The sequence below is a fragment of the Lissotriton vulgaris genome, unplaced genomic scaffold (genome assembly GCF_964263255.1).
Source record: "Lissotriton vulgaris unplaced genomic scaffold, aLisVul1.2 SCAFFOLD_1311, whole genome shotgun sequence".
Lineage (NCBI taxonomy): Eukaryota > Metazoa > Chordata > Amphibia > Caudata > Salamandridae > Lissotriton > Lissotriton vulgaris.
The window spans coordinates 763-20,766 of NW_028245490.1; the positions used below are offsets into that span (position 1 = coordinate 763).

The 20,004-nt window shown below is 45.4% G+C and overlaps 1 protein-coding gene across 1 annotated transcript in view; it reads right to left on the bottom strand.

Annotated features, from left to right (window-relative positions):
• Positions 1 to 416: 416 nt before the first annotated feature.
• Positions 417 to 20,004, bottom strand: part of LOC147666404 (putative cation-transporting ATPase 13A4) — a gene marked incomplete at its 3' end in the record, with an annotated part of 154,631 nt that continues 135,043 nt past the window's right edge. The window contains exons 4-5 of the mRNA XM_086949089.1: positions 8,760 to 8,830; positions 417 to 497 (exon numbers count right to left, since the gene is read on the bottom strand). Coding sequence (XP_086805215.1) covers positions 417 to 497; positions 8,760 to 8,830 — 152 coding nt within the window. The remainder of the gene's footprint in view (positions 498 to 8,759; positions 8,831 to 20,004) is intronic.

A 20,004-nucleotide genomic window follows, 5' to 3' on the forward strand; every position in this document is an offset into this window, starting at 1 on the left:
ATTTTAAAGCAGAAATCAGGCCTCCTCTTTCTCTTGCTTCCCTCTTTCCAGATTCTTCGTCTTCTCCACTCAGGTTGTATCCTCAGTCTTAACAGAACTTTTTTATCTGTTTCTCTTCATGTGGCTCAAAGACGGAGCATTTTTTCTCAAATTCTCAGAGAGTAACATCAGAAGTGTATGAAGGAAAAGAGCTTCAGGTTGATTTTGCCACTTACACACACTTTAAGCATGAATAAGCATGAATTTACAAGTAAATCACATAAAATCAAGTGCTGAGTGGGCAAAAAGAAAATAACTACTGAAATGTACTTAATAAGGAGAATACAGAGGAGATGCTCACGAACTACTCATGCGGGCACAGTTCAGCAAAGTGTGTCAACATCATGCAAACTCAAGACATGCAAAGCGCCTTATACCTGATGGCTTGCTCCTCGTCTGTGAAGCCACATCCGAATCGCGAGTGTATCCTCGCGCAGGTGAGGCTGTCCTCCAGCACCCTGAAATACAGGAAAAGGGGTCATTGTAAGATGTAATCTCTGGCTGTGGAAGGACCATCTACAGGGACATGTTATTGGCATTTGTAGAGGGCACATCCTGACACTGGTAAGGCTTTGCAACGCTTTTGGCAGCCTGGTAACCTTCCAGATGAGGTCTCGATTTCGGAGTCAGACCCAGCTTCTGAAGATGGGTTCATGGTGGTGTCTGGTCCTAGTGTCAGGCAGGTGGATGCGGCTTATTCGATGAGCTGCGGTTGGATGGACAGAGGCTGGACTCAGCTAACACTTGTATGCACAACTTCTAGGTCTGCAGGTGTGTCCACTCTACAGCAGATGGAAGGGGGCAGGTGTGTGTGTGTGTGAGGATAGCGAACATACTTGATTGTGCCTTAGTTGTGTTATGGGAAGCGGCAGTCACCTAGATGGCCATCCTGCGCTGTTGATGCACGTCATGGGGTGTCTTTAATCTGCTCTGTTGCATCTCTGGCTGTGCTGTAGGATAGAACAGCACCATTGTGAGCTCTGGGATGGCCAAGGAGTCCGACCTGGATTCCACTAGGTGTATGGGAGGTGTTGTGTCGGTTGAATGTGTCTGTGCGTTGTTTCTTGGTGGTAAGTGCTTCTGGGTGCTATTGGACACACAACTAGGCACATCTGGGATGCATACTGCACATGTGATATGTTCTGTATAATGTGTTCCTGAGGATGTTGGTTTGCCCGCTGAGTGTGGAGTTGGTAACAATATGACGCTGCTTAGATCACTAGAATGTCATGAGGTTCTGAGTAACACTGAATTCGTATACTTAGACAAGACGCCAGCAGCGTCACAGTAAAGTAAAAAACATCTATAGAACGCAAACATTCACGCTGCCGGGGCATCTTGGCTCTACAAACCAACAAGTAAAAAAAAATAGAAGGACAACATTTTTGACCCCAAAAAGTAGAGAACTTAATTTAAAGGGTAAGTTTTAGGGGATTCGAAAAGTTTTTGAGTTAGAGAGTTCCACACTCTTGGATCTACAACTCTTCGGGATCTTCTGCCGTCTTTGTACGATTGAGTCTTGGAAACACAGATAAGTGGGCACTAGTCAAGCGGAGAGTTAATCCGCCCATGTAAATCCATTTTCTCACAGAAAAATAGATATTGGTTCCAGAAACCTATTTACTTCATAACAGAATCATCCAATACATTAAGCACAAGTTCCTTCTTGTCTAACAAGAGCTTAGGATCCAAATTCTATAGCACCCCCAACCTGGTCCAATAGGAGCGCTGCAGCCAGGCTTTCTCACGCGGAATCTGCGGCTCAATCTGACTCCAAGCTCTCCACCGGTCATTCTACAGAAGTCATCCAACTTCCGGATTTCATTCATTCCCTGCCTAGCTTCTATTGCATGATTCACCCTACATTTCAAGTAGACTAAATTGGGTTTCTAAATTAATACTGGGAATACCAAAACCTTCTAGAACTGTGCTCTCTCCTTAAGGGGCCCTTGCAGTGCCTGGTATCCTACGCTTGGGTTATTTAATAAGTCTTGGCATATTCCAGATTTGATTTTCTTCCAGCATCCTATCCATTTAGGGATTCTGAAGACGGCTATATAAAGTGCATGTCCTAATAAACATAAACAAATACTGTGCAAAGTGCACAACATATATCTTCAAGCACAGAAGGGCTATCCCACCTTCCTCTGTACTTCTGTATAAAGAGCTAAGTGCTTTTCTAAGACTGGCTTTATTCCATTAAAAGGAAGCAATCATTGAATTTATCATCGAGAAAAAATTTAAATTGAGTATACGAGATAGCTGCAAAGAGAAAATTAAATAAAGGCAGAGCCACCATTTTTATTAAAGAAAAGCACCCAAAAGGTGTTAGAGAGATTGGTGCCCACCAAGTTGGTATGCATTTCCCACGGAAATTAGGTCCTATTTATAACTGTCTATTGGCGACCTCCAGTTCGTAATTGATAAATATATATATATGGATTTTTTGGTTTTACTAATAACGTTGGTGCCATTTAACAAACCTTCATAAACTTCAAAACTAGTGTGCAGTCACTTCAGCTGCTGTCCGGAAAGTTTTGGAGTGATTCGTCAAGCAGGGGCCAACAAAAAGTGGGGGTCCCAAAACGTGTTTCCAATTTCCCATAGGGATTTTAGACACGACTACTGCCCGAACCGCTGAACAAAATTGAACAGAATTTGGCAGAAACCAAGATCTTGGCCCAGAAAGAATGCTTTTTCTAATGTGGTGTGAATCTGTTAAGTAGTTTTTGAGTTATTAAATAAAAAATATTCATGTATATCTAGAGATACAGATCCACCATAGAGGAGCCTGGGGTCCACGCACCAACAGCAATGCCGTGGTTGGCTTTCCGATACCTAAAAGTAGCGTTGCTGCCACCATTTTGTGAATCTGGCCACGGTTCTCATGGGGGAGGAACAAAATGTGGAAAGAGGATGGAAAGGATCAGGATAGAGGTATCCTGACCCCTTGGAACTAATGCAGGGGTCTGCGAGTACAGGGTCGGATTGGGAAGGCTGGTAGTCGGGCATTGGGCAGTGGGCCGGAGTCTCAGGGACACAGGTGGGCTGTATTTTAAGGCCTCTGTAAGTCTACCCATTGAGACTTGCTGTCTTCCCCGGTCCCTGCCCGACAACTGAAAAGTGTCGCTAGTATCATGGGCACTCCCCTACCACAATGTCAAACTGAGGCTGGGGGGCAGGTGCTGTTCTGGCCCTTAGGGCATTCTCAACACAGCCCCCTTCCTCATGTGGCCAGCCCAGCAGCAGTGTATTGCCCAGCTAGGCTATCACTTTCAAACCATACAACCACTCACACACCTATGCGTTCACTGATACAACCACTCAGAGACTCACACACTCAGTCACTCACTGCCCCACCCAGTTACTTACACACCCAGGCAAAGACTCAAAAAAACTACTCACACACCCATTTACACACTTATACAGCCACTTAAACACCCAGTCACACATCCATACAGCCACTCACAAACCCTTACAGTGACTGATACATCCACTCAGAGACCCAGGCAACCACTCACACACCCACACACCCAGTCAGAGACTCAGAAACCACTCGCACACTCATTTACAGACTCATACTGCCACTCACACACCCACGTATAGCGCCTCAGAACCAATTATACATCTACTCAGACACTCTCACACCAAAGTACACACTCATACAGCTTGTGACACACCCGCTCCCAGACCCAAATAGCCACTTACACACCTGGGGTCCGGGGATTGGCAGCATTTGAGGAGTGGCAGCCAGACCCTTTGGCCACCCCCCGCTGGGCATAGCCAAAGGCAGTGGGCAGCGTGGAGTTGGTTGCATGCAGGGGGTTGGCCACAGGACCTGTGATTTTATGATGTGAGTGTATAATGTATGATTGTATGATGTCATCGGTGGTCTCCAAACAAAAAGATAGCCACCCTTAATTGCCAGATCATAAGATGGTGGAGTATTTAACAAGATTCTATTGAAATACGGGGTCAAAAATAAAACCAACACCAGGCAGCTTTTAATTAATAGAAAGAGGACAAGGAGGAACCAATCCCTTGAGTGTATGAAAATAATATTCACCAATGACAAAAAATGAAGCACTCTACAATACCAGAAACGGGAGATGAGGGTATAATGCATCCCAAGCAGAGGGGATTTTATCAAAAAGAAGCCGCACCGGTATATCAAAGTAATTCCAGACACTGCAGCCAATGTCCTTGCCATCGAACGAAGGAATGGACTGCCAGGAGCTATTCAATTAAAAATACAACCAGTACCAATAGTTTCATGAATCTTAGATGCAATCACAGATTCAGAAAAAAACTGTTATACGTTTTTGGTTGTAAAATATATGCCCTGAAGAAGGTGGTGTAAACCATTTTAATATCCACCGAAACGCTGCGTCAACAAATTCTTTTTGGTATTTTTTTTTTTCATTAGTGCTATTTTTGGAAATGGGAAATTATTTGTGTACCGGAAAATCATGTATACGTACGAGGTCCCTTTAACAAATGAATGTGGTTTTAACATTTACATGTGGTATATATATATATATATATATATATATATATATATATATATATATATATATATATATATATATATATATATATATATATATATATATATATATTTTAACTATAGTGGGACAGAGACTTTGGTTTTTTAATATTTTTGTCTTTTGCTCAAAATGTGTACTCATTTGTATATGGTGTTGATGTGTCTAATGGAGGTGTAAAGAGATTAGCAAGCATAAAAGGGAAATTGCATTTGTTTTAGTAATGTCATCAGTGATGTCATAAATATTGTCATTTGAGATGTCATCAGTGATGTCATAAACAATATTTATCATGACATGAGTGATGTAATATGTGAGGTCATAAGCAGTGCATGGCAAGAGTGCAAGTTACAGCTTGATCAGTAAACTATAACAGATGAATTTCAATGTTTTATTTAAAATGTGTTTATATTTTTACAAGCCTAACTAGAACATCACTTTAACCTTTGAATGAATGAATGAATGAAAAAAGAATTTATACAGCGCACGTTCACCAACGGTTTCTTGGCGCTTTGGGACAGACTGGAGCTGACAGCAGAACAGGAAGATTCTAATCGAATGCTTGTGCGACCAACCACGTCTTCAGGGCTTTCCTGAACACCTGGTAGGACGGGATGAGACGAAGGTCAGGTGGGAGGGAGTTCCAGAGGTGGGGGGCTTGTGAAGCAAATCTTAAGCCCCCTAGCTTTTTACGCTTGAACAGGCAGGTGGAAAGCAAGTTAAGGCCCGCCGACCGGAGTGCTCGGGAAGGGGTGTAACGGTGGAGCAAAGTGGCAATAAAGGAGGGGCCTTGGTTTTTGAGGGTAAGGTAGGTCATACAGCCCACCTTGAAGAGACTCAGCTGAATGACAGGAAGCCAGAGTAAGCTTCTCAGAAGCGGTTTCACAGAACAAGACCTAGGCTGCGGAAAGACCAGTCTGGCGGCCTGGTTTTGAGCCAGTTGGAGTTGATGGGACTGGTAGAGGGGGATCCCGATATAGAGGGAATTTGCATAATCAATGCGGGACACTACTAGACCCAGTATGACGTGGACGAGGGCATCATGGGTAAGGAATCTGCTAATCTTCTTGATGCGGCGCACATGGAAAAAGCAAGCCGACATCACTGATTTAATTTGAGGTTTCATAGACAGATCCTTACTGATGGTGACACCAAGACTCTTAACCGGCTCGCTGGGCAGGGGGCGCCACCCAGCGTGTGCGGCCAGAAACTAGGGTTCCGAGGATTATTCGGGGGACCAGTGAGCACCAGCTTGGTCTTTTCTGGGTTAAGCTTGAGCTGGTTTTCCCTCATCCAGCAGCTGATAAAGGTCATAGTGTTCTGGAAATTCGCTACTGAAGAAGGGGAAGAAACAATATTGGTTTCTCCCTGAGTTTGGCGATTAGCGGGAGGATATAAAGGTTAAATAGCAAGGGGGAAAGGGAGGAGCCTTGGGGGACCCCACAAGTCAGGTCCTGCGCCTTGGACATAAAAGAGCTGAGACGAACTGCTTGCTTACGGTCTTGCAGAAATGAAGTACGCCACCTAAGCGGGGTGCCCCTGATGCCGGCGTTCTCGATCCCCTGGATAACCTTTGTTTTCTTAGTGAATTTATAGGTTGTTTTCTTAAATGTGAGCTGTAATCTTGGTACCTTACCCAACTACTTCTAGGAGGCCTAGAATCGGCACCTATGGAACAGTAAAAGAAAGGGGAAAGTTGGGGGCCACGGGCAGAGGTGTCAGAGGTGGCCTGTGCTTGGAAGGGCTGAAGCCTCCCAGTTTTCTGTCAGGCTCAGCCTAGTTGGGTCACGGGGCAGGACCTACTCACATCCATGCAGAGTGTCGCACATGGCAGGTCACATTGTAATGTATGACGCAGTTGCATCAGTAGCTGGGACACCATGAGATGAGACGGCCCAAGAAGTGGAAGACCAGGGGTCATGATAGCGCATTACGGCAGCTTCCCCTTCTGTCACATACAAGTAACTCTGGACTCGCACCAACCTCACCTCATGGTTCAGAGTGAGTGTAACCCTCTATTACCAACCTCACCTCATGGTTCAGAGTGAGTGTAACCCTGCACTTGCACCGACCTCACCTCATGGTTCAGAGGGAGTGTAACCCTCTATTACCAACCTCACCTCATGGTTCAGAGTGAGTGTAACCCTACACTCACACTGACCTCACCTCGTGCTTCAAAGTGGATGAGTGCACTCACACAACCTCACCGCTTGGTTCAGAGTAAGTGTAACCCTCCACTCACACCGACCTCACCTCATGGTTCAGAGTGATTGTAACCCTCTACTACCAACCTCACCTCATGGCTCAGAGTGAGTGTAACCCTGCACTTACAGTGACCTCACCTCATGGTTCAAAGTGGATGACTGCACTCACACAACCTCACCTCATGGTTCAGAGTGAGTGTAACCCTGCACTCACACTGACCTCACCTCGTGCTTCAAAGTGGATGAGTGCACTCACACAACCTCACCACTTGGTTCAGAGTGAGTGTAACCCTGCACTCACACTGACCTCACCTCGTGCTTCAAAGTGGATGAGTGCACTCACACAACCTCACCGCTTGGTTCAGAGTGAGTGTAACCCTGCACTCACACGACCTCACCTCATGGTTCAGAGTGAGTGACTGCACACTCTTCTCTGCAGCACAAAAAAAGACTGTTGATTAATTTCCTGTAATCCTTAGCACATCCAGAGGATAGTTATGGACATGCGCGGGCAGTCATGGTTGCTGAACCGCACACTGCAATCACGCCTCACAGGGTCCTAGAGCAGGAAGTGGGATGGGGAAGGTTATCTGAAGGCTAAAGAGGTGGGAGTTGGGGCAACTCAACCAAACTACAACGGACAAATATTTACCAGCCAATCCAAGGTCATCACGCTTCACCATTACTAATACAAACATTTCCATCCATGTGATTGGTTGCCAGAACAACCAATAAGAGCTGGCCCTGCTGCCCAAATTAAGGATACAAGTTAGTTGTATCCTGTAGTGTGGTTCTTCTTGAAACAGTTTAAAAATGTGTTAATAATCCCTTTTTTTGTCAAAACAGTGAATAAATACAACTTTATGGCAAACATTATTAAGAATGTCCGCCCCCGCTTGGAAGGCGTGTCACTTTCTTTGTATGTGACTGAGTTTGGATTCAGTCCCTAAGAGAAGACCGCCTTCAATACAGCGGTTTTGTTCGGAGAAGTAAAGCAACCAACACAGAGACACATCTGCATACAAGATTATCTGTATGCCCGGATTCTCCCATGATGCACTCTGGCCCAGGTTGATCACGTGATGCATCCGCATTGAACGGCCATTATCTGTGGCGGAAGTGCGGCACACAGGGTTGCATTTAAGCATCTATTTACATCTGTGTCAACTACTGAACCCACTTTGATTTTTGTCAGTTTCGGATACTTTTATTCCTCAGTTATCGCACTAGTGACAGTGAACAGCATAGGTTATTCGTTAGTGCAACTCTATTAATATGGTAAAGTACATGACGGTGGAAACACGTACAGAAGCTGGTCCAGTCGTTCTAGGCAGCATCCCTGGGGCAGCGCATTCAAGTGAAATACGGAGCGAATGAATAGCACGCTATCAGTGCACCTCCTAAAGGCATGTTTGCTGCTGTGCCCGCAAACATTATGAGCCGGGCACAGAGGTAAAGGTATTGGGGACGTGGACCTATGCAAATGAGGGTGCTCCCTCTGATGCCATCACTGGAGCTACATGTACATCAGCTCCATCGGTATTACAGAAGGGGTCGCACAAGCTTCTGGGGCCCCTTCTGTAATACCAAGTGCCCCGGGGCGCACAAAGCAGGCACACATGCCCGTTGTGTACCCGGGGCACTCTGTGTAACATGAGCCCTATAAGCTACACAGATCAAAGAATGCCCTATACAAGTGTAATATGCTGCCCAAAAAACACTGTAAAACATCCTGAAAAAAGCAAGCATTCTTAGGAAACGCAGGATTAAATGAAACATGTGAAATATCAGGATCTATATCGCTGACATGGATTACCTTAACATTTATTTAAATTAATTGTTCAGAAGTTGATCAGTGTTTTTAGCCAGTATAATTAAGAACATGAATATAGGGCCCGATAGAGACCTGTTTCAATGTCTGTTTTTAATGACGTCCAGGTCTTAAAGCGCTGGTCGCGCTAAATAAACTCACCCAACTTTCTGGAACTCCTTCTCAGAGATGCTCCACACGTATCTTATCTTCTGCACACGGATGCACCGCACCTACAGAAGCAGACAGGTGTTCTTGTTAATTTGGACCAGAAGAATAAGGTTTAACTCACTTGTCAAAGCAATATTCATCACTATATATATAATTAATTCATAGGATAAAAAACAAAGGTTAGATGGATGTTATAGTTAGGCCCAGATTTCCACATGCACAAAACCAGAGAAATTCAGCAGGTATAGTTAACTGAGCTAACTAGAACATATGCCTCCACAATGCACTGCCTATGACCCCACATATTACATTACATCACTGATGCCATCTCAAATGACATCACTGATGACATCATCCAGTAAATGTGAGTGTTTTCTAAAAGTTTCTGAGTATTAAACACATGTACCAAGGTACTAAAAAAGTTAAAATAGTATACTTTCCGTACTACTAACGAGTGATACAATTTCATACATATATTACATAAGTGGCTTTGTGACTGTGTATATCCGTGTGCGAGTTGGTTGCGGAGTGCCTGTAAGGGTGTGTGAGTGGTGGTATGGGTGTATACTAGGTATGTGAGTAGCTGTATGGGTGAGTGAGTGGGTGCGTCCGTGGTTGTATTGGTGTGTAATTGGGCATCTTAATAGCTGTATGAGTGAGTGATTGGCTGTCTGAGTGGCTGTATGGGTGAAGGAGTGGCTGCTTGAGTTGCTGTTGGGTTGAGTGAGTTGGTTTGTGAGTGGCTGTTTTGCAGAGTGTCTTTGTGAATAGATGTATGCGTGAGTGTGTAGATGGGCGAGTGCTTGTATGGATGTGTGAATGGGTATGTAAGTGGTTGGGTTAGTGTGCGAGTGCTTATATGGGTGAAAAAGTGGCTCAGCTGAGAGGCTGTATGGGTAAGTGTGTGGCTGATTAGGTGAGTAAGCGGGAGTATGAGTAGCTGTATGGGTGAGTGTGTGGCTGTATAGGCAAGTCACTGGTTGTATGAGTAGCTGTATAAGTGAGTAAGTGGTTGTGTGAGTGAGTGAGTGTGTGTGGGGGTGTATGAAGGAGGGAGTGGTTGTGTGAATGAATGTGTGTGGGGTGTGTGAAGGAGGGAGTGGTTGTGTGAATACTTTGTGTCTATAAAGTTATGTGACTGGATATGTGGGTGTGTGAGTGGGTGTATGAGATGTTGTATTGGGTGAATGTCTGTGTAGTTCTGTGGATGATGTAATCAGTGATGTCATCAGTGAAGTGCTTAAGACCTCACTTGTAATATGTGAGGTCATAAGCAGTACATTGCAAGGCATAAGTTATCGTTTTTTTTAAAAAAAAACGTTATTTACCATTTCCAATAATAACATTCTGCAGGTACATAATTACAAAGCAACACTTTGATGCAAGAATATAAATTGACTTAGCATACAATTGACACTTTAACACAGTACAGGTTAAACGGCCACTCCATATTCAACAAGACCTCTGGTATATTGAAATGCCAGTGCTGCTCACAGATGAGCAACTGAACAATCACGGTTTACTTGACAAGTGATAATTCAACCCACCCCAGTGGGGACTATTGCAGATAAAGTTTGTGATGAAGAGGACTGAGCAACTTCTAGCAGGTAGGCTTTCAGGGGCCCCCATACGTCCTTGGGTCTGGAGGTCGCCAGCAATGTAGAAGAAAACAAATCACTGTTAGTGTTGCAGTAAATCAGGCTGCTTAACCATATCTTGACAGGGGGGATGTGCTTGCTCCCCCAGGCCACAGCTATTTCCATTTTTGCTAATAAGGCTATTGAGGTGTATCTACGTAGCTGTTTGGGGATGTTCCGAACATAACCAAAGAGGGTAACTTGCTGTGTGGGCAGCAGATCCAGGTCAGTCAGGCGTAAGTTATAGTTAGCTCAGCTAACTATACTGCTGAATTTCTCTGGTTTTGCAAGAGTGAAATGTTAGCCTAACTATAATGTTCCTGTAACCTTTGGGTTTTTTTCCAGTGAATTTCTAAGGTTTTTTAATTTCTATTTACCAACTATAACGTCCTGTAACCTTTGGTTTTGTCAGTGAATTTCTATGTTTTAAAATTCAATTTCCTAACTAGAACATCCCTGTAACCTTTGGTTCTTTTCAGTGAAATTCAACGTTTTTGTACATTTTATTCACTAACTGAAACCTGTTGAGTTTCAATTGCTGCAAAATGGACCTCGTGCGAGAAAGTATCCTGCCCTGCGTATTTAACCAAGAAGAGGCCACTGTTTTGTGCAACACCTCTACCCAACTGGAGTACTTCCTACTGGCTAATTAGTAAGTGCTGCCTCATTGGGTAAATGTATAGTGCATGTCCTACACTACAACTGCGTAAAGGACAACAAGAACATTTCTCCAGTGACAGTGTGTCTTTGTAACTTTGACATTGTGATTGTTCCTCAAGCGTCTTCACCAGATATCTTTACAATTGTGGAACTGCAGAGAAAACACCTTTGAATGATTTGCACTTTGCAGCAGTAAGTGCTTCTTTGTTTGGTGGAGATGCAATCGTATTCCTAAGCATCAAGACCCGGCGTTGAAAATTGGCAGGAAAAGTACTTGGGGACCAGCTGTGCATCATCTGGTGCAAAGGGCATCAAGACGTTGGATACCACTAATGTATGGGGCAGGGCCAAAAGGGCTGGGCTTGTAGGCAAGTTTACATACTTCTTCTTTGTAAAAGTTTAGACCACGATCTCAGTCTGGTCTCAGCAGCAGATGCCAAGAAAGAACCCCCTCCTCACAGACACTATATGAGATGTTATGCTCCAGAAAAGCAAGGATGCGAACACCTCCATCACAGTTACGTTGCTTTACACTTAGGGAGCTGATAAACATGCAGCTCACTGTGTGTGAAAGCAATTTGTCCATTTCCCTGTTCACTTCACAGCAACAGGGACACAGACTAATGCTTCGCTTCCAGCAAGCGAGAGCATTTTCACTGCTTTCAGTTGCTGGAAGTGGAGTATTTGCTGTTGCTTGGTGGGGGCAGTTAAAGCTCACGCCAAGTCACAGCTACGTCCAAAGGGTGGGCACCCAGGACATAGAATGCGCCGGCCATGAGGGGTGGCAGTTTCCAGGGCAATCTATGGCTCTTGGAGCAGGGCCACGCAGCCCCCTCCTTTCTCCAGAATGGGCCACCCCAGGGATGTGGCAGTCCCCAGGCAGAGAACAGCTCGGGAGGGGTATTGTGCAGCCCCCCTCCTTTTTAAAATGTTAAAGCCCCATGGATTTGGTGGTCCCTCGGTCACAGGCCCTAGAGGCCCCCGCTAAATTTAACAAGCCTCAGGAAGGTGGCAGTCCCCGGGGGGTCCGCATAGACCTCATCTCATTTTGAAATGAGCATCGGTGGGGGTGGTCCCCAGGTCTCGGATGGGGGGTGGGGGAGTCTTCAAAGCCCCCAATATTTATAGAAATAAGCCCCAGGGAGGAGGTGGTCCCGGAGCAGAATTGTGCCCAAGGAGGGGGCCCCGTGCACCCCCTCCCTTTAAAAAAAAATAAAAACGACTGCCTGCTTCTGGGGGCTATAATGTAAACACGCACAGGACCCCCGAGCTTTTTTTTCCAAGGATTCATGTATTTCATGTCAATTTTCTTTTCAAAAAAAGATTTTATGCAGTGGTGGAGTTCCTGGGCAACCCCAAGAAAAAGGCTTGGGGTTCATGATAATACGTTTTTAATGTGGGAGTCGGCTGAAGCAGAGACCCCAAGATGGCTGCCAGCCCTGCCCGGTTGAAGTGTTGGCAGCCAATCAAAAGCTTGCCATTAGTCACGAAGTCCCCACGGCTACAGATATCACTAACTGGGTTTTCTTGAATTTCTCAACAACTGCTGAATGAATTTCCACCAAATAACTGAAAGTGTGATCTGCGTTTTTCTCTGCTAAATTTGGTGTAATTCCGTCCAGTGCTTCGGGCTGCAGGCTTGATTAATATCCCTATGGGAATTAACCCGTTCGCTGTGTCTTTTGGCCAATGACCGCGCGAGCACTACCTTGCTAGTGCTGCGCACGTCCGTTGGCCGACGCGCCCCGCCCACTCTTTCAAACCGCCACACCGCTGCAGAATTTGTGCCGTGGTTATGCGGTTAACGTGGGAAACACACTTTTAGCCCCCCTTTTTTTCAGCTTCTGCTTCACAGATCACCCCGAAATTTTTCATGCAGAACCAGATTCATGAGAGCACTTTTTTCTGAAAATTCTGTAAAGATTCATAGATATATGCAAATCAAAAATGCTTTTCCAATGGAAGCATGGTCCTAACTACAACTACCTACATGCCTACCAGCAGCTTCCAGTATGTATGTATGTGTATATAGAAATATATATCTATATATATTTATAAATATATGCATACAAACATACATACATACAACTGCATATTTATTAAGTTTTAAATACACAATTGACATCTAGTGAAACAGAGTCCACAACTAAAATATACTGAGGCAACATTTTCCAGAGCATTATAGGACCTGTAGTGGCGGTGTATTGTGATCCACAGAAATCAAAGAAACTCCCCCCCCTCCCCCCAACTTGGAACTTTCCACAGCAGTATGTACCAAACTCTAAGTCACTTTTTTTGTGGGAAGAAAAAAATCTAAGCACTAAAGAAGAATACCTTTAAGTTCTGTGCTTATCTTGTCACATTTGTCAGAGCTTCAAAGACAGAGGTAAAATTTCAGGTTTTGTGTTTTGACAAATTGCTGCTTATTCATTTATCATGCATTGGTGTTTACTTTCCGTTCCTTGACTGCAAAGTGAGAGGAGTTTTTAAAATGAATTATGTGACAATCTTGCTGGAGAACAGTATTAAATGAAACAAACAAGATGTGAACACCTGTAAATGAACTGTACGCGTTCGACAGTCAAGAAAACAAAAATGAAGCGCATTTTATGTAATTCGAAAGTGTGCTGCAAAGAGGGACTTTAAAAGAATCTAAAATCGAGACACTGCTTATTGATGCACAAACGATAAATATTCACAGCAACCCGATTTCCACACATTATCATTTGTGTGTTCTATAGTTTCTTCAGAAAAACTGTATGTCTGTGCAAATGTAGTGGCCATTTCAATAAAAAATGCGCTGCCTGTTTAGGACAACGGGCGAACACCTGATGCATAGGTTACATTAACAATCTCCCCTCCTCTGGTCCTTTAAAGCTAGGTCGGGCGCGAACGTTTGTTGCTCTAAAAGGCGGGCCATGGTTATGAAAAGTTTGGGAAGCCTTTCTCCACAGCACAGGTTCTACTCACCACATCCACAATCCACGCACTCCATTAGATCCTCCTCATGATGTATGGAAGTTGTTCTTACTCAAGTGTCTCTGAGCAGCCATGTCTTTGCTGAGCTGCCACAACTGCTGAGGTGACCCAAACAAGGACTTCAAGGCGGCCCCATCAATGCTTTCAATCTCAGCGGGCCCCCCTCAGATAAATGGGAAATAAATAGACCCCAAAGTCAAGCTTGCTCTCTGCCGTATTGTAATGAATTTGTTCTTTGGCTACAAGGGTCCGCGGTTGTGCGTACCAGTGAGTATTGGGGGAAGGTGGGTCCTTCGCCGGTGGTCCACTACTGTCGTTTTGGCAGCTTCCAGTCAGTTTCAGGTGGGTTTGGTTTTATTTTATAAAGCGGACATCCTCTCCCCAAGAGTATTCTTGGGGAGACAGTGGGAGATGATCACCAAAGATGGTCTTGAGGGCCTTTATGGAATCAGTCGAACATGGCTCGATGCTCGGACAGACCCACCAAGTGTTGTTTTAAATCTACCAGTGTTATCACCGCCCGCCGTCGCTTTGGATGGAGCGAGGGTAAAACTGATGCAGCGACACCAGTCCAATAGCAGCTCATGATGTGCCTCTCTATCCAGAATGATTCATACACTTAGGAGTAAGAATCTCCAAATGTTCAACCACATCTTCCGTCAGCGTCACATTAACTGGGTCCGGCCCCTTTTGTTCCCGGAAATGATGCCCGTATGGGGCTGCTCCCAAGAGCAGAGTATATAAAAGTTAAATTATGACCTTTGACCCGGTCACTTGTCTGGTGAGTATTTTAATGGTTGTTAATTCCTTAATGGCTCTGAACTTTCACCCTAGCCATAGCACCCGTTGTCACAGTTGCATATAATGGAATCTCTCCTTTTCATCTAAATGGAATCCATTTTACAGTCCTCCAAGGTCTTAATCTACCGCAGTGAAAGAGATCTGAGCTCATAAGGCAATCCCCACCATGCCAAACACAAAGGTCCTGAGCAGAGGCGAGTGTTGGATTACAATGCACCGGAGCGTGCAGAGAGAGCTGAGGAGTCAAGGGTAGCTGTGAATGTATGATGTCCTAGACCTACGGAAGTATTATGGGCGTCCGTGTGCTAAGGTAAGCGTTTCCTGGATGATCATATTTTGGTTTTCATAAGGGGTCCCACAGCGAGGTGCCCTCCATCACTCTGTCCATGTGAGGCCATATTTTTGTGATGTCCTAGCGCTCCACGCCGTGATAACTCTCAGCCGGGCTGCTCTGAGGGAGGTTTCCAGGTCAGGTAGGGCCGGGCACCTCCTTCCTTTCAGATGGCACATTGTTTTATACAAGACTCCCGGGAGACCTACCCTCCAGGTACATTTTACATGTGCCCACTTAAAGTCAGCAATCGGTAACCACCGGCTAAAATTGAGCCCTGCATTCCCACCCTTGAATGGTGGATCCCTACCAACAGAGTAGATTTACTCACATGGGAGCCTCTGAATAAATTAAATCATATATTCAATGAAAAGCCAAATTTCCTGCACTATAAAACTAGTTTGTGCTCATAAAAAAAGCTTATTTTAATACCGAAGTCAAAGTCCACTGCCTGGGGATAGGACGGCGCAGACGCCTCTGTGCGGCAGGGATGTGCCTGGAACCAATAGCACACCAGGAAAGGTTCCGGGGATGGTTTTCAATAGGAATTACTACATCGGGGGACCTGGGGGACAAGGACCACATGGTCTCATTTGACCAATTCAAAGTCAAATACGCTCTACATAACTTGCAACTCCTCTGGTATCTGCAGGTGCGACTCGCCCTGGATACGCACCAAGAGCTCCCTATGAGGAACTCCAAGCGAACCCCCTGGAGATGGAAGTGACATGGGTCCGGAAAAAAAAAATCCTGATTCCTGACTATGCCAGAAACGTCTTCTTAATGCCCCTGACCCTCTCCTAAAGCTCAGTCAGCTGGACGTCTGATTTGGGAGAGCTAGATGACGTCACACACACCAGCCACACCTTCCAATCTCCGGGTCATTCAATTTTCCTATTTTCACCGTATGTGTTATGGCCCTGAAGATAAGAAGCGCGAGCTCACCCAGTTGCACACAATGTGGCGACCCCAATGGGATCCTTCTACCACGCTATTTGGTCTTGCCCGGTTAATAAAAGCCTACTCTGTCCACGCACAGATTACACGCACACTGCACGTAGTGGGGGTACAGGAACGTAAAGTGGTACTTCCAGGGATAACGGACGGTTGGCTAGTTACTACGCACCACAGATTGCTTGCCGGCATTGCATATCTGTAGATAATCAGGCTATCGCTCATCACTGACCGTCACTAAATCCACCACGGCTTGCTTCTTAGGAGGAAAGGTATAAAAAATATAAAATGAATAAATACGCAGATCAAGCCAACTCAACATGTACTGCTTGACACAATTTCAATTCCAAAGCAATTTCGTGTGAAATTTCATAACATGAAAAGGTGTAGGAAAATCTAATACATGTTGCTACACACCCATGTTATTGCTTTTAGACGAGTTAAACAGGAGCCCGCTGACAACCTTACAACACCTCTTTCTACCCTGCCCAGCTCTCTGTGGGTTTATTTAGTTTCCGACCGCTGCTTCCACACCCAGTCACTCTAATAGTTCTGCTTTACAGGCGTGTTGTCATCAGCCCCCTCCACACGATGCTGTTTCAAAGATGCCTGCATGAAGCCGTTCTCTGCACAAACACCCCCTTGTCAACGCCATCGAGGCAACGCACAGAGGAAGCATTAGCAGCCAGAAGCCATTCAGGAGTCTTGGCGCTTGAAGCTCCCAGTAGACCCCTCCAGTCCTTTCTTTGTGTTTGTTATCCAAGTCTTCGCCAACAAGAACAAAGGTCATGACCTCAGACCTGAAAATGAGGTTTTCTTGCAGGGCCTGGAGGCTGGGAGGCCCCGTGCGTGAACAGGCATTCCTTCAGCCCACAACGTCACGGATGGCGCAAGGGCTCCGGGAAGAAAGTCCACCCGGGAAACAAGAGGGTTACATAAACCCCGTCCCTGCACACAAAGCCCTGGGCACCGGATACTCGCTGAACCCTCGCGGGGTGATGAGGGAGGAAAGAGGAGACAAGCGGAGGACTCCCAGCTTTGTAAAGTCCACAAAGGGTGCCCCCCCACCCCCACCAGTGCCAGGCGGGCCTGCTTCTCCTCGGTCACTGCTGCCAGCCCCCAGAGCGGGCAGCACGGATTTCATGCTCTGCTGTGTTTACGTGATGACGTATGCAACAACCAGTGGCACAGCCAAGAGGCCTGGCCTTGGTAAGCTAGAGAGAAGGTTTCCTTGTCGTTTGTTATTGCAGGCCGGTGTCACGTATGATGAAGGAACACCTGCCGCACGGACGCCTGGCTGCCACCACGTGCTGACAAGAAATGATGCTTCAAAATGAATAACCCCTTTCATTTGTGCCTTCCATGTTATTAATCTCATATTTGTAAAGAACCGAGAATAGATGCTCATCTAACTAATATAGAACACTCAGATCGAAGCAGCTACAACGATAAAGTGCATGTTTCTAAAACCAAATTAAACAAGCATTGGCAATGCACTAGGTCTCGCATTTGTTGGAGTTCGGGCCATTGGCATTGTAAATAACAATGTTGTTTACTTCTGCAATAGCCTGGTCTTGTATTTCTTGGAGCTATTGGCACTGTAAATGAAAATGTGCACGCTATAAAGTTTGTCTATTAGAAACCCTAAAGACACAGTGATGTTTTTAGTAGGGTCACCGAGTTTCGCTCTGTGCAAACGAAAACAGACCACAGGGTATGGTGGACACCCCAACAGGGTGAACAACCTTTACAACGAAACTTTTACAATGCACTACCATTACGACGCAACCATTACAACGCAAACCATTACAACGCATTTCTCTGGGGGGCGCTCTAGGATAGGGAATAGATTTAATTTACTATCCAACACCTTCCCTACTATCCACGGGGACTGCAGTTGGAATAGTAAATTAAACTATTCACTATCCAGCACCCCAAAGCGCTATGCGTTGTAATGGTATGAGTTGTAAAAACTGTGTTGTAACTGCATGCGTGGTAAAAGCATGCGTTGTAACGTCATACATCCCCACAACATGATCCCCAGATAGACAACTAAGATGCCCTCATGTGCGTCACCATGTGAGACAACATGCAGAGAGCGGTCTCCCATTAGAAAACTGTGCAAAGTGAAAACAGACAGGCGGCAGAACAGGGAAAGAACCTAGTTATTGTTTGATTGCGAAATTGTGACTTACATTCTGTGAATTCTGAAACCGAAACCAATTGCTTGCACTGTGCGCGTTGTCCTATTTCCTGAGTCCGCCATTTTTGACGATGAAACATGAAAGAAGTGTCTGTATGCCAAGGACAGACGCAAAGAAAGCAGACTTTAGAAAAGGGATATCATATAGGCGGTGTGAGAGGAATCTTGGATGTGTGCCCAAGCGTGGTGGCACAGATGGAGTCCAATGGTATGTAGGACACTTGTGGGACGGAAGGGGCGCGGCGACTTGGTGGAGGAACGGGTGCTTTGTTAGTGAAGGGAACAAGGTAGGAAAAAAAGTGGAAAAGGAAGAATGAAGAGGATTCATGTGCTCCCCAGACACCCCCTTGATGGGCCACTGCGACGGTTCCGCTATGGCTGACTGAGCTTCCATCACAGGAGACTTACTTAGCCGCCCCCCCGAGCTCCACCGTGAGAGAGTGGGCTTGATCTGAGAGGGTCTGCTGGGTTTAAGAACTCACTCCCCAGATCTCACCTCTTTCTGTGAAATGAATTGAACTCTTTCAGCTGAGACATTCTTATTTTTGAGGGATGTGGCCACACACCACACACGGTCTTAAGAAAGGGGATGGTGGCCTTCCACCACTTCTGTTCCGACACCCTGCTGCTACTGCGACTTTGCGCAGCAATGAAGTTGCATTTTGTTAGTCAGTTTTTGCATAGCGCATTGTTTGCCATGTTGTTGGCCTGTGGGCTATTGGACTGGAACAGGTTAGCCCAGGGAAAGCCCAACCATCCAATTTGCACTGGTTCGAAACGTTGACAACACGTTTTTGATCAAATTCCCTATGTTATAAGTTGGTCCTTTTTGTGAAAAATGCTGTTGACGAAATACTCTAGAGTACTTGCTTACAATCTCAACCTGATGATATTATCACTACACGGCTTCCAAAGAGGCGCCTTCCCATTACGTCCTGGCGAACAGTCAACTTGATGACATTGACTCCCATGCTACGGACTACAGATGTTCTGGACTTGGGTATTAGACCTTCTTACCTTGGCTTCTCACAAGCCTTACTTACCTAGCTTGTGTTCTGGACACAGCAGGGTTCCCCAATGAAGACCATTGGGCGGCTCGAAGAAAGGCAGCTGGGAAAAGATGACAGTATGAAGAGGCCATGGTACAGTTTTGGTGCTTTGAGGTGGAGGGAGGAAATGGAAGACGGAAGAAAGGAAGTGGACAGAAACTGAGGCACGGTTCACAGCGGGATTGTTTACAAAGCAGCTCATCCCATCCGTGCTGAGAGTTCAGTGCGTCAGAACACAGCTTTGTGTTCAAGCGCACGTAGGCTCAAACATACCCACGTCTTCCACCATCACCCGAAAATGGAATGTAGCACTTTGGTGCATTGGATATGATAACCCAGAATATATGGGGGCAAAGAGTAAAGGAGTGAGGGGGAAACAGTTTCATGATTAGTGCCCCACTTTCAGTTAAAGTCTTGAGCTAAATAAATATAAGGGATTTATATATATTTAGAGTCGTGCTCAAAAGCTGTTTGATTAAGGTAAATGCTGCATTTGTATCGACAGACAGAAGCAGCGACGAGCCAGCCAATTGATTAAGGGAAAAGCTGTGTTTGTGTTGGAGGGTGGTGGGAGGGTGAAGCAGCAACAGGCATACAGCAACCTTTAAAAAAAAGTTATTTT